The 14,984-nt window shown below is 39.4% G+C and overlaps 1 protein-coding gene across 3 annotated transcripts; it reads left to right on the top strand.

Annotated features, from left to right (window-relative positions):
* Nucleotides 1–269: 269 nt before the first annotated feature.
* Nucleotides 270–14,023, top strand: LOC144657313 (alkaline phosphatase-like). 3 transcript variants are annotated; one of them, XM_078517646.1, is made up of 9 exons: nucleotides 270–402; nucleotides 6,759–6,851; nucleotides 7,488–7,817; nucleotides 10,002–10,247; nucleotides 10,754–10,990; nucleotides 11,538–11,678; nucleotides 12,350–12,457; nucleotides 12,774–13,055; nucleotides 13,688–14,023. In XM_078517646.1, the coding sequence occupies exons 2-9, from the start codon at nucleotides 6,800–6,802 to the stop codon at nucleotides 13,864–13,866; spliced, it is 1,575 nt and encodes a 524-aa protein (XP_078373772.1). In that variant the 5' UTR covers nucleotides 270–402; nucleotides 6,759–6,799; the 3' UTR covers nucleotides 13,867–14,023. The 3 variants fall into 3 exon arrangements, with proteins under 3 accessions (XP_078373772.1, XP_078373773.1, XP_078373774.1); XM_078517647.1 differs by lacking the exon at nucleotides 270–402 and adding an exon at nucleotides 3,404–3,528; XM_078517648.1 differs by lacking the exon at nucleotides 270–402 and adding an exon at nucleotides 3,415–3,475.
* The last annotated feature ends 961 nt before the right edge of the window (nucleotides 14,024–14,984 follow it).

The raw sequence follows: 14,984 nt of genomic DNA, 5'->3' as shown, positions 1-14,984 counted from the left end.
TGAATATTACGAAGCCCACCCTTGATAAATGGGGGGGGGGCCCCCCCCCCCGGCGGCCGCCCGGCGGTTTTTTTTTTTTTTCCTTCCCGGTTTTCTCCCGGTCCCCCTTTTCCTCCCCCCAAAAAACAAACAAAACAACACCGAAACACAAAACCCGAGCTCTCAGTGCACGTGGGTAAATAAATTACAGCTAGGCATGCGCTGTTTGCGAGTTTGTCTGACGCCGCAAGTCTAACACTTTGTTCCAATTATCACCTGTCAATTTCATATTTTATTGCTAAATAATTAGATCTTCTTAAAGAAGAGCAAGCACAGATCATATCCAGTTCTCAACAGGAGAAGTTTGGCTACGCGGAGGGTTGACTTTATCTAAGAAAAACTAAACGAAAAGACACTAGTGCAGTAAGTCGTTTTTCCTTATTGCATATAGGCCTTATCACGGTTTTCGACGCCATGTTGACGAGTAGGCAAAGCAGGTAGAAATTACAGTGTTTGTATGAGAATCCGACGGCAAATATCTTCTACAAAAATTGAATTCTAGACAACTTATGAATTGTTAAGTTTAGATGCTTGGCAAAACATTTTATTCGTTAAGTTTGAAGGTTATTGCTGGGCTAGAAAGCGTTGAGTGACGTTTTTAATTTCCCATACATTTGTCTATATTTTTTTCCCCGAACCGCATCGATCATGTATGTAGAAGATATTTGCCGCCGGATTCCCATACAAACACTGTAATTTCTACCCGCTTTGCCTATTATATTAACGCTTTGCCTTTTATATTAACGAGTAGGCGATTTATTTGCCAGCATTTTTATATACTACTGCTAACCGAGTTTTTTTTCTGAAACACAATGCTGTTACTTGCAGGCTTTGTTGTAAATTTCAAATTTTTTACAAAGAAAATCAAACCGCAACTGATTATCTTCGGTATTAGTTTTAATTCAAATTTCTTGGCTTGACGATTTTCTGGGTATGAATGGTTTCGAATGTTAATCCGAGTTCTAGGGCAATGAAGTAAGACTTCGGTCGTTTGCAACTAATTGTTATAAAAGCATTTCGCCGTTATAACCTGAATTACATTTATAAACAATTTAAAATTACTAAAACGAAATGTATTAACAATCAGTGACTTACAACAACATCATCGCATACTCTGAAAACGTGCGCGCACTTAAGGTTGGATCTCATATGATCGCCCATCGTTTCTATCTCATCGATCGTTTGCAAATACTGAGACGATCGTATAGGCGATCAAGGCGATTGGAAGCGATCAGGGTTCTCACATGATCGTCCCGATCGCCCCGTATGAGCGAAGATCTACGAAAAACAATCATTTTAGCCCTAAATACAACACAATTGCAGCCTTCAATGAAAGAGCAAAACTCGTGGCCTCCTAATTTCTCAGATGTTGCTGTTTTACGGCGAAGAAGGGAAAGAGAAGCTAGAAGAATAGAACACGAGCGATCCAAGCGATCGCGTGATCGCCCCAATCGCCGCAGACGTTAGCGATCGTTGTGTTATGTTCTCATATAATCGCCCCGATCGAAAATTTTTGAAGTGACAGAGGCAATAGAAACGATCGGGGCGATATATAAAAACCAGCCTTAGGCTTTTTGTTTCAAGAGGTGAGGAGGGATTCGAGACCGAAGAATAGACCATTTCTTGATAGGAGAATATACGTCATAAGCTACGAGAGGTCTTTTCCCCCTCAGTGGAAAGAAAAACGAGAAATGAACGACAGGAAAACTCTCTTCCGTTTGCTTCCTTTCCGCTTGCTATTTCATTTTTCTCTTTATTTTTTCTTTGACTTTACAAGCGTGAATAAGTTAAGCGAGGTTTCAAAGAGTTAGTTCGCGTCTTCACAAGTATGAATAATAAGTTAAAGGAGGCTTTATATTCAAAGAGTGAGTTCGCGTCTTCACGAACTTGTAAGAATAAAAAGTTAAGAACGTTCGCATCCTTACTGCGCGCTTAATTCATGTCGCAACGTCACGCCACGTCATGCAAGAGCGCGCGCGCAGAGCAAACGTTCCAAACACATGTAGGGTGCGTGGCTGTTGCGTTTACTTCGCTTGCAGTTTCCTCTCTTATTAACGGCCGGTGACCCCGATTTTTTTCAGGATATATAACCTTACGGGATAGATCTCTAACGATTGACAAAATGAGCCAAATTTGAATGTTAGAACTTTTTCGTGTTCAAAGCGTAGTTTCGCGTCCTCACAAGTATGAATATTCAGATAAACGAGGTTTCGTATTTAAAGCGTGGGTTCGTGTCTTTATAAATATGAGTAAAAAGTAAAGCGAGGATTCATGTTCATAGCGTTGCTTCGCGTCTTCTTAAGTATGAGTATTAAATTAAAGGAGTTTTCATGTTAAAAGCGTTGGTTCGCGTCTTCACAAGTATGGATAAAACGTTAGCGAGGTTTTATGTTTAAAACGTGGGTTCGCGTCTTTAAAAGTATGAATAAAAATGTTAAGCGAGAATTCATGTTAAAACAAAGCGTTGGTTTGCGAGTTCAAAAGCATGATCAATAAGTTAAGGTATCACGGAAGGAAATTAGCGTTTTCGTTTCAAGTGAAATTGTGTGCAAACCATCAATGGTAACACCAATACAGTATATATTTCTGAAAGCTTATTGAATAAAGATTGTAATTTTGGATTTTGTTTTGATCATATAGACCATAATAAGTAACGTCAGCATTTTGTTTGCAATTATGATGTTGCGCAACATTAGGTTTATTTGAGAACACATTTAAGTGAGAGCCTTAACTTTTATGTGGAATTACATACATATTGTATATTGGTCTAAAAAACGGTTCTCAGATTTTTCCTTTCTTGCTCCGTTAATTTTTTATAAATTTTTAAACATTAAAATGGCGTTTTTAGGGCTTCTTTCGGATTAAAAATTCCTAATTTATTAATCTTTATTTTATAAGCTTTCAGGAAATATATACTTTATTGGGGTACCATTGATGGTTTGCACACAATTTCACTCGGAACGAAAACGCCAATTTTCCTTGCCTGATACCTTAAGCGTGGTTTCATGTTAAAAGCGTAGGTTTGCGTCTTCACAAGTATGAATAAAAAGCTAAACAAAAAAGGTTTCATGTTTAAAGCGTGGGTTTAAGTGGCGAGTTGCGAATAATAATTAATCAGCATCACGAAATGATAAATTGGCACTTACGAGTGACAGTTTTGCCATAGTAACTGCAGAATAACCTGCCACTTCGAAGCAGTAACTTAGAAACAGCGGCTACAAGGCTACGCGGCTGCGTGGGTCATTGATTAAAGAATTAGGTATATTCATGCTACGTGGCTACGCGGCAACGTGACTACGTGGCTACGCGGCTAAGTGGCTACGTAGCCGCGTAGCCGCTAAGCCACTGCTTAAGGTATAGCTTCGGAGTGGTTGGGCATTGTGCAGACAAGCCGTAACAATTTCAACGCAAACACTTCTCAAGTGCATTCATATACGTAAGTATCGAGTCACGAGAATCATCTCATTCTGTATTCAAGCAACATCCAAGGTGGGTACTAAGTAAAAAGAGCAGGTCGGAGTTTCTTGTGCAACTTTTTCAATAGATTAACTAAAAAACTAAATGACTAACAATGAAAATTTCTCAGTCGACTGACAAAATTAGTTCAGCTGGTCAAAAATTCTCGATCGTTAAAAGTATTTTCCACCAATTTCTCGACCTCGACGGGCCATTATTTTTGGACTGCTGCCCGCTGTCAAGCATTCATCGACGATTTTTTCAAAGCTGGGTTTTCATCTCGCTCGGCTGAAACATTTAAGAAACCGAGAGATTCGCCGTAGTTGTCTAATTTAATTCTATCCTTCGCTGTGGCTATTTCAACAAAAGTATTGTTGTTCCTCGCCTTTTTATTACTTTTACGTCGCTGTTTAAACGTCGTGTCGCTTGTAGAAATTTACCCTTACAGGGCCTCGCGTTTCCTGGGGCAAACAAATTAAATGAGAAGACGATACTAAGCACGAGGTACGAGACAGAAACCGCGCAGCTAAGACAAGTCCACATTTCCAGTGGCTACACTTTTGCGAAAAAAAAGTTTTGCGAGAATATTGTTAGACAGAAATTATATCCTGGAATGGTCGGATTTTGTTGGCAATAATTTCAAATTTTCAACCCTGGCGCTGTTTAAGACACGAACCTCTGATTTTCCTACCATGTTTAAGACATAATGCCAATTTTTGATACCCCGTCTAAGACATAACTCACTGGCTTTGTTGTTATCGGAAATTAAGCTAATTATCAATGCCGAAATCAACGTAAGTCAGTGACACGGAAGAATCTGTGAAAATTCGGCTTGTGGCTAAGTTTTTATGAATTTACACCTCTGCAAGCATATCCGCCTATCCTGTTTGACATTGGTTCATGCAAAGATACCCCATTCAAGACAATAAAGCGGTGAAATATATACCCCGTTCAAGACAAATAGCCTGAAAACCATACCCTATCGGGCTGCACGTCCCCGTTAAGCCCTAATAACGGTGTGTCCCCCCCCCCCCCCCCGGGCTTGTCCATTGTAAAACCCGCACAGGTTAAGTAGTATTTTGGCTACAATCGGCTTGGACAAACCTAGCAATACTTGATATCGAAGTATAAAAAGACAATAGATAGATCTGACGATTGGATTCCAAAGAACATACACTAAGTTACTAAGTTTCTTCGTAGAAATGAAGTAAAACCAACTCCTGTCTGGGGCGGGAAAAAGTTACATTTACATCGCCTAGAACTTTCAACCTCTTCAGGGTTCTCTCCTGTCTGTTTACCGATTTAAACAAAAAAAATAAAAAAATAGTAATATACGTATGGCCATTTCAGACTTTGGCATTCTTGTGAAAATGATCGCCGTTGCTAAGGAGGTGAAAGTGTTTTCCCATATCCCCTGGCTAAAAAAGCAGAAGTCACATAGAATTTCAATCTGACAATCAATAACCAAACCCGAAACGCTATCAACAAACAATAGATAGGCCGGACTTTTAGTATATTCCAAACGCTCAATTGCTTTGAATCAGCGTCGTATTTGCGAGTACCGTATTGGCAATAATATATTTTTTTTCTGAAAATTATGGTAACAAATTCAACATTTCAAAATTACACTTGCAAGAAATACATGTATATAACTTGTTGCAGAACGTTTTAATTACCAACCTGTGTTAAGGCTGTTAAAAATATAGATTTGATTTTCATTCGATACGTTATTAAATTACGAGGAAATGTGTTTTGTACACAGCAATTGCTCACAAGCAAGTTTTTAAAACGTGTCAGTTATATAATGCCATAATTATTCGGTTTCACAAAATGATAAATTAGCACTTACGAGTGACAGTTTAGTTTATTATAAATATTCAATCAAAAAAGCGAGGTTTCATGTTTAAAGCGTGGGTTCGCGCCTTCATAAATATCAGTAAAAAGTTAAGGAAGGTTTCATCTTCATAGCGTTGGTTTACGTCTTCACGAGTATGAAAAAAAAATTAGCGTGGTTTCATCTTCAAAGCGTTGGTTCTCGTCTTCACAAGTATGAATAAAAAGTGAAGCGAGGTTTCATGTTCAAAGCGTTGATTCGCGTCTTCACAAGTATGAATAAAAAGTGAAGCGAGGTTTCATGAACATAGCGTTGGTTCGCGTCTTCACAAGTACCCTATTTTCTAAGTTAAACGCACCGGCGTTTATTTCAAACTTGGCCTGGTGGACCTGCCAATTTTGTTTGGCTCATGCAGTTTTTTTCGAGCCTGGTTGTTATTAAAAAGGGGCTTAATACATTATTTTTGCCATTTCAACTACAGCTTCTCATGTTTAAAAAAATGCTTGAGGGGGGTATTTACAACTTCAACTTAAAAACTCGGCGTAAATTCGAGATTCGGCGCCAAAGCGTTGGTTCGTGTCTTCACAACAGTCGCAATATGGATAAAAAGTCCAACTAGGTTCCATGCACGTTTAAGGCCATTGTTTCGAAACTTCGCAAGTATGAATAATAAGTTAAGCGAGGTTTCGTGTTCAAAGCGTTGGCTGGCGTCTTCACAAGTAGTTACAAGATGGGCCTAGTTATTTTCGTGCTTCGAGTACCAAGCGTTATATTTAGAAATAGCTTTTATGAATGAGACTCATACGGATAATTATTTTTTTGAGCCCTCAACTTCTTAATCAGTCCGATGCGCACACAAATTTACAACAAATTTACGCTACCCACTCCCCCAGTGTCATGCGGACAATTTCCCGATCAGTCTGCGAGCTTTTTCCGGTTAGCTTCGACCATGATATATCAAACACTCGAGACAATGTTTCATCGCCTATCCAAACACCACGAATTTTGTCAAAAATACTCCGCTGCGCGTCGTATTTTCACTCTCTTTCGGTGATATTTTGATATACCGATGAACACTGTCTCTCGTATATATTACAAAGAACATGCAGAAAGCGCCTACACGCAGTAGTAGCATTTCTAAGTGTTGTTTGAGACATTTTATGTATGGAATAAACCACATGGGCACGTCAACCCGAGTAGTAGTAACACTATTCTACTCAAAGAACGACGAACGAGCGACTCAAACAATAAAAATACTACCGTAAAGCATTCCTGTCTGATCGATTAGTGAGGTATTCCCGTCAGAGCCGATTAAAGACAAAATTATCCACGTGATGAATCTATATCTTCCGAATCGATCGTATCGACGAACTTTCATAGGAGCCTGTCACAAGCTGCTATATCTAACCAGTCTTGTTATTTCTTTCAGCGTTACCGCCTGCATACGAGTCTGGCTTTATCTTCGCAACAATGAAGACGGTATTTCTTGTTTTGACAGTTTCTATTTTGGCCATGTGTGATGGTAAGTGGTATTGGTCTTTCTCTGCTCATTTTTAAAACAAAAACTTTTTACCTTGATGCTGAATATCTTTACATCTGTATGATTAACCTTGAGCATGTGTAAGACAGCTGGCCTCCTAACAAAATTTATAAGTATATGGGTAGGGTGAATTTACGGGTGCTTAGTTATGGCAGGCTCCTGGTTACGATAAAAGAGCTCTGTGCTATAGTGGTTTATCCTACCACCTAAAATCAATTCTTTCAAAAAAGCGGTATGGATTGAACGCCACATCATTGATAAGGATTAACGGATAACGCGACACCGGGTCCCCGGGAGGGGGTATGGGGTACCGCGGTCTATGGAAAACACGGGGTCTCCGGGTCTAGAAAAAACAAGGTCTGTTCAAAACACGGGGTTCCGTTGTTTTGCGTTAAAAAATGAATTTTCCTTTTAAATATGTCCAATATTTGTTTGTTTAAAATTTGTTGTTAACTAGTTCAGGATCCATTTTCAAAGCGCGACGCTCGTAAAACGATAAAAAAGAACAGTTAATTTTATCAGGCTAACTAACATTAGGAAACTTAAACGTAATGCATATGATGCCGCACAATCGAAACAAAATATAGTAACGGTACGATTTTCATTACCTATCATCAGCTGTCAGTGGCAACATTCTGAACAATCAAGACAACAATCAGTGGTACAAAGATGGCGTCCAGCTGATCCGAGACAACCTTAGGGTGAGACCGAACAGGAAAACTGCTAAAAACGCCATTCTCTTCGTGGGCGATGGAATGGGCATCTCAACCATCACTGCTGCTCGCATTCTTGACGGACAGATAAAAGGCGGATCAGGCGAGGAGAATGTGTTGAGCTGGGAGGAATTTCCTTGGTCGGGCCAGGCGAAAACGTATTGTGTCGATGTGCAAGGTGCAGATTCGGCCGCCTCTGCGACAGCTTTTCTGAATGGAATTAAGACTAATGATGGTAGGTTTTGAATGAATTAACAATACTTCTTAGCAATCTTGTCTCAAAATCTTTTTCTTTTTGAGAATCTAACCGAGGACTTTTGAACTGCGATTTCACATTCGTTAAGTTGTTTTTCGTTAGATCCGACGGTCTGGACGGGAATTAAAACGTGTAGAGATATGTACTTCTCTTGTTTATCTTGATTGTTTTTCTGGTCTCCTGAACAGAGGCACTACAGGAATATTTGTAGTGCTACGTAATCAGTAAAAAATACATGAACGACATACTGTCAGACGGGACGATGAAGTGTATAGACAGTTAGACCGCAGAGGCGACAATAGGACAGACGACCAGACAGGACTTCTTATTTATCAACGCGATAAGTTAACTTTTACTTACTGTTAATAATAATTTATGTAAAAACCGGAACGATGAACAATGGAAAAGCCACAAAGAGAAAGCAAAAAAGCGACTTGAAAATGTTGACAAAGCTACCCTTGAATTGGAAGTAAATAAGATAAGATGAGATGGGATGGGATGGGATAAGATGAGATGAGATGAGATGAGATGAGATGAGATGAGATGAGATGAGATGAGATGAGATGAAATGAGATGAGATGGGATGAGATAAGATGAGATGAGATGAGATGAGAAAGAGATGAGGTGAGATGAGATGAGTTGAGATGACATGACATGAGATGAGATGAGATGAAATGAGATGAGATGGGATGAGATGAGATGAGTTGAGATAAGATAAGATAAGATAAGATAAGATAAGACAAGATGAGATGAGATGAGATGAGATGAGAGATGATGAGATGAGTTGACATGAGTTGAGATGAGATGAGATGAGATGAGATGAGATGAGATGAGATGAGATGAGATGAGAGGAGAGAGAGAGAGAGAGAGAGAGAGAGGATGAGATGATGAGATGATGATGAGATGAGATGAGATGAGATGAGATGAGATGAGATGAGATGAGATGAGATGAGATGAGGTGAGATGAGATGAGATGAGATGGGGGGGAGGAGAGGAGAGGAGAGGAGAGGAGGAGAGGAGGAGAAAGAAAGAAAGAAAGAAAGAGAGAGAGGAAGAGTATGAGATGCATGAGATGATGAGATGAGATGAGATGAATGAGATGAGATGAGATGAGATGAGATGAGATGAGATGAGATGAGATGAGATGAGATGAGATGAGATGAGATGAGATGAGATGAGATGAGGTGAGATGAGATGAGATGGGATGGGATGGGATGAGATGAGATGAGATGAGATGAGATGAGATGAGTTGAGATGGGAGAGTTGAGATAAGATAAGATAAGATAAGACAAGATAAAAAAAAAAAATAAGATAAGATAAGATAAGATAAGACGAGATGAGATGAGATGAGATGAGATGAGTTGACATGAGTTGAGATGAGATGCGATGAGATGAGATGAGATGAGATGAGATGAGATGAGATGAGATGAGATGAGATGAGATGAGATGAGATGAGATAAGATGAGATGAGATGAGATGAGATGAGATGAGATGAGATGGGATGGGATGAGATGAGATGAGATGGGAGATGAGATGAGATGAGATGAGATAAGATGAGATGGGATGAGATGGGATGACATGAGTTGAGATAAGATAAGATAAGATAAGATAAGATAAGATAAGATAAGATAAGACAGTAAGATAAGATAAGATAAGATAAGACGAGATGAGATGAGATGAGATGAGATGAGTTGACATGAGTTGAGATGAGATGAGATGAGATGAATTTGAGATGAGATGAGATGGAAGAGATGAGACGAGATGAGATACGATAAGATGAGATGAGATAAGATGTTATGAGATGAGATGAGATGAGATGAGATGAGACGAGGAGATAATTTCATGTCAAATTCCAAGGGAGTGTTCTCCCAATCCCCCTAGCCTGAGGCTTATGATAGAAGTGATTGACAAACTAAAAATATAAGAAGATCTAAAGACTACATGTATTTGTTTAGTTAATAGGTCGAGTCAAAGAAATCAGGTAACAACTTCATTTTGCGAGCGATAACACTGATCTAGAAAAAAAGTGAAGTAAGACGAAGGAAGGGTGGTAGGTTGAAGATTTATTTACAGCTTTAAAGATATTCTCATTAAAATAAGAATAATGCATTGACCGTTTGCTTTTATTCACGTTTAATTTTGTACTCTATATAACTCCAATAGGTGTTCTTGGAATGAACGAAACTGTTAAACCAGGCTACTGTTCCACTGCCAGTGCAGATCGTAGAGCGATCTCTATTCTATCGCTCGCGGAAATGGCTGGGATGTCAACTGGGATTATATCTACTGCGCGTGTGACCCACGCAACTCCCGCAAGCTCGTATGCGTATTCTGCGAATCGTGAATGGGAGAGTGACGCAGACAAGGAGGAACACGCACTGGATGATCCGTCTGCGTGCAAAGATATTGGTAAATTCCTTTAGTTCCAACATTGGAATGGTGACTTGGTTTATAATAAAAACACTAATGTATTACAATTTTTTAAGTGCATGAACAGAACTTCAGATTGCATCTGCTTAGTTTCCTATATAAATAGAACCGTACACTTGTTGAGCTTACAAGAACTTACCAAAGTAATCAAATGTCCACATGCATTTTGCTCGAAGTTCTATGCCCGAAAAATAAAGCTATGTGTGTTATTTTAAGAAATATGATAGTCAAAATGTTTAGATTTTTTCCACGGTTGTGGTTAAGAACCTGGGAACAGCCATAAAATAAAGGTAAAAATGAAAAAAAGATAAATAAAAATATTTGGGACTATACAGAGATGCTAGAGACATCATTGCCCTGACAGTTCGATTTCATATATTGTTTCTGCACTTATGAACAAACATATAATGCCCAAGAATGCATTTCATTAATTTTATAACAGGACGTTGGTGGGGACCAACATTTATTAAATCATTCATTTTTAGCCTTACAGCTTGGTGAATACTCACTCGGTGACGGAATAGAAGTCATCTTCTCCGGGGGCCGCAGAAAATTCATGCATAAAAATCAAACAGACCCTGAATACCCGGATGAGAAAGGAGAGAGACTGGACGGCAGAGATCTGATCCAAGAGTGGGTGGACAAACATCCGAACTCACAGTACGTGTGGAACAAAGCTGGGTTTGACCAGATTGACGTGAACAAAAGTGATCACGTGATGGGTATGTAATGGTTTCTATTAAATTTTTTATTGTTTTTTTCTTATTACATTTCTTATTACAATGGATTCAGGATAGGAAACAAATGACTTCTGACGATGTAGGTTTATGTTTGTTTTGTAAGAGGTTTGATGCTTGTTTGCCTGCATAATGGTCGGTCGGTTAGTTGATTGGTTGGTTCTTGCTTGCTTGCTTGTTTGCTTGCTTGCTAAGTCATGCAGTTGCTTGATTGGTTAGTCGTTTAACCTTTTTAAAAATGTTTTAACATCTAAATGTCTGAGCTTGCTGTTAAGAGTTTCAAATCTGGATAAGCACAAGGAATATCCCAATCTTTTTCAAAAAATGAGATTACTGTTAGATCGCTTTTCTTTCCGATCAATGCAAAGAATGCACTAGGAAATATACAAAAACGTTTGAGAATCTTCTTTTAATCGTTTCGAAATTGTACGACTTTAAAGTTGGAACGGGTCACAAAAGCTTTCACCTCGGGTTTGCCTAGGGATACGAAACTTGCTGCTATGATCTCTGCATATGCCAATTCTCTTCCCAGGACTATTTGAGCCTTCTCACATGAGGTACGAAGTGGACCGTGCTGATGATGCAGCTGGTGAACCATCAATAGCAGAGATGACAGAAAAAGCCATCCAAATACTACAGAAAAACCCCAAAGGGTACTTCTTGTTAGTTGAAGGTATTAATAGAAGTACTTAATATCACAAATCGGTGTTTGGCAATTGAAACTGAGACTTGGAATTAACTATGGTAAGGGAACAAAACAACTTGAGGTAAAAATTGTCACCAGGACACAGGCTATACTGAGTTGCACATTGTATCGATTGTGCAGTAACGGCCTATAATGGTCTTTTATTGATCATTTCTAGTACTACTGCAAGCTCTTTCATCAGGCCATTCGTCTACCTAGTCGCTGGGAACAAGTACTGTTAAACCTTCCTAATACGAGCACCAACGGGGCAAAGCAAAGTGTGCGTATTCGAGAGGTGTCCTTATTATATAGTTCACCACTATTACGTCACTTTTATGACTCTACTGACCGCGTGAACGAAGTGTTCAGTAACTAGAATGAGGCCCACACTCGTCTTTTAACAAATTGATTAATATGGAGCATTGGCACACCCTGTCTATTAGTAGAGTAATACAATGTACATCTCGGCTAAATGTACTATATACGAATTATGCTGTTTTCAATCGAAGTGATCAACAACCTACCTCGTACCCAGACGCCTCTCTCTTTTATATTCCCTCACAATAGCCTCCATTGCATGCTAATTCTAGTCCAATATCGTGAATACGAATACGGCTCAATCATTCTGATTACTTTTTACGCAATATTTCACTCGGCAGCGGGACGCATTGATCACGGACACCACGGAGGCAATGCATTTAGAGCTCTCCACGATGCAGTAGCTCTGAATAAAGCTGTCTCCAAGGCAACACAAATGATAAATCGAGGTAACTAAGTATTAACCTCACGGATTCTTCGTTCCTTATGTTTTGCAGAAATGCGTTCAGGACTTCAGGCATAACTGAAATACTATAGACTTCACAAATGCAAATGTCAGTGGTTTTGAATATGGCCCTGCACAGAGATTAATTTTGACACGCAACTCCAACCACCTACTTGACCAACAAACTTTACTCTGTTTGCTATCTCACTTGAGTCTGTTTGGTATCTCTGTCTGTTATCTTATACCTAGAATGTATAATACCGTTAATAAAAGGGTTTTGTCAAAAACACTTGTTTATTAACATGATCTTTTTATCGCAGCCGAAACCCTGATAACGGTAACCGCTGACCATTCGCACGTCTTTACCATTGGCGCGTACCCCAAGCGTGGAAACCCAATATTTTCCACTGTGCGTGACGTTGACGACAACTTAGCAGTTGGTCCTGACAACAAGACATACACCTCACTTGGTTATGCTAACGGCCCGGGAGCCATACTGGGCCCACGTCCGGACCTGAGGGGGGTGGATACAGCAGACAAAGACTATCGTCAACAAGCTACAGTTCTGCTGAACTCTGAGACTCATGGAACCGAAGATGTTGGTAAGTAGTTATCGCGTTATTGTTAGAGAAGGTTTCAATTGAGTGTTGTAAAACCAAAACCAAAGTTATCACTCAAGCCAGTCACACAAAGAACACAGACAATACAGTAAATTAATCGAAACTCGAAGCAAATACATGTAGCCGACGCGAAGCGCGGGAGAACGTGCGCAAGCGAATCACGATTGGTTTTGGTTTTACTTCTAGTTGGCTGAGAAAATGACGCAAGAGTTTTAAACCAATCACTGAGGCCCCGGCAGTCCACACTGACCCGGGTAAATTTGAAAACGCATCTTTTCTACCCGGATAGGTCAATCGTCCACACTGAAACGGCGTTTTTGGTCACCGAAAAAGGAGCTTTTCAAAAACGCTCTCAAACGGTGGGTATCTTTTTCAAATTTACCCGGGTTAATGTGGACGGAAAACATTTTACCCGGCGTTTTAAAATTTCTCTGTTTTCAAATTTACCTGGGTCAATGAGGACGGGGCCTGAGTGTAGTAATGGAAAACCAATGTAAACGCGAATTACTTTTGACAGTCAAGTGAAAACCGCCTTTCGGTATTATTTCAAATTCTTTTTCTTGGTCTACTTCATGTAGTGCGAGCTTGACTAGACCGTATCATTTCTATTTCAGGAGTATACGCGGACGGGCCTGGGGCCTACTTGTTTCATGGCGTGTTTGAACAGCCGTATGTTTTCCACGTGATGGATCACGCATTATGTTTGAGTGAAAGCAAACAGATATTATGTAGGAGGCACAAGAAACGAAGAGGAAAAAAAGGAAAGCGTTCCAACGGACAGCAGCGCAAGTAAAAGCTAGTTTCACTTGCAGGGAAAATTCTCTGTCGGCTTTTTCTGCTTCATTAAGGTCGTGCTTATCAATAGTTAACTTGTAGCTGTTACATTTAAAAAGATGTAAAACAACCGAGTTGTAGTAACCAATAACGAAATAAAAGTATTTAAAATTTGACCTGATATTACCGTGTAGCCTTGTAATTTACGAGACATTTCTCTTTAGAATAAGGGAAACGTCTAACATTCCAATCTTGTTATAGCTTGTGTGGCAGACGTAAAAGGGGGAGGGGGAGGAAAAGAAAAACACGAAATGAAAACGGGTGGAGGTCCCCTCTTCCTTTTTTCCCTTTCCTTTTTCCTCCCTCCCCCTCCCCTTTCGACGCCTCGGCCACGTGGGCTAATCTTGTAAGTTCACCGTCGTTTTGGACAAATATAACAATAGTTTATTTTTCGAGAGGTTATAGGTGACTTATTGTTTTAAAAAAGATACAATATCTCCCATTTAGCAGCTTATAGGGGCTCCCCATTTATATTATTTTCACTTGAGGAAACAATGTTTTCGATTCATTCTGGTTAGTAAGCGGCCAAAGCACTAATGTTTACGGTGGTTCAAAGGTGGAAGACAAATTTAAATCGCTCACGGTTAAACTGAATGTCTGCGGTACGACAAAAATGATAATCTTAATTATAAACCAGGGCAAATGTAACTCATGGCACCAAAAATTACTAAAGAGAACAGTAAATTCTCTGCAATAGAAAATTGTTTCACATTCCTGTTATAGTTTCACTTTCGAAAGAGACGCCGAATTTTTCGTGGTTAAGTATCCCCATCTCACTTTTCTGGCCTGTGATTGTTGAAATTAATTGACATCGCTGCACTCAATTGGGTTGCTTACGTACGCACGTACGCATCAAAAACTTTAAACTTTTATCTCTTGCCTTTTGTACAGTTTGAACAACATTTACTGTACACTAAGTCATCTCTACGAATTATTCAGTGTAAAAGTTAACTTCATTGAGGCAAAGAAATTTGTTTTGCAATTACTTCAAAACTCTGAGTCAGTTTATATTCACAGCTCGTGCTCGAAATACATGAACTTCTGGATGGGGTAAACATTATTTTCAGAACAAGTTTA

Source organism: Oculina patagonica, chromosome 6 (assembly GCF_052425735.1).
Source record: "Oculina patagonica isolate OP01 chromosome 6, crgOcupat, whole genome shotgun sequence".
NCBI lineage: Eukaryota > Metazoa > Cnidaria > Anthozoa > Scleractinia > Oculinidae > Oculina > Oculina patagonica.
Note: the sequence above shows the minus strand (reverse complement) of the source record. Positions and strands in the feature narration are given on the sequence as shown.

Bases quoted from the DNA above. Each gene is read 5' to 3' on its own strand.
- LOC144657313 (XM_078517646.1), top strand. From the start codon at position 6,800: ATGAAGACGGTATTTCTTGTTTTGACAGTTTCTATTTTGGCCATGTGT. The intron at 11,679-12,349 runs GTATTAATAGAA...TTCACTCGGCAG, and splicing joins GTACTTCTTGTTAGTTGAAG to CGGGACGCATTGATCACGGA. The intron at 13,056-13,687 runs GTAAGTAGTTAT...TTTCTATTTCAG, and splicing joins TCATGGAACCGAAGATGTTG to GAGTATACGCGGACGGGCCT.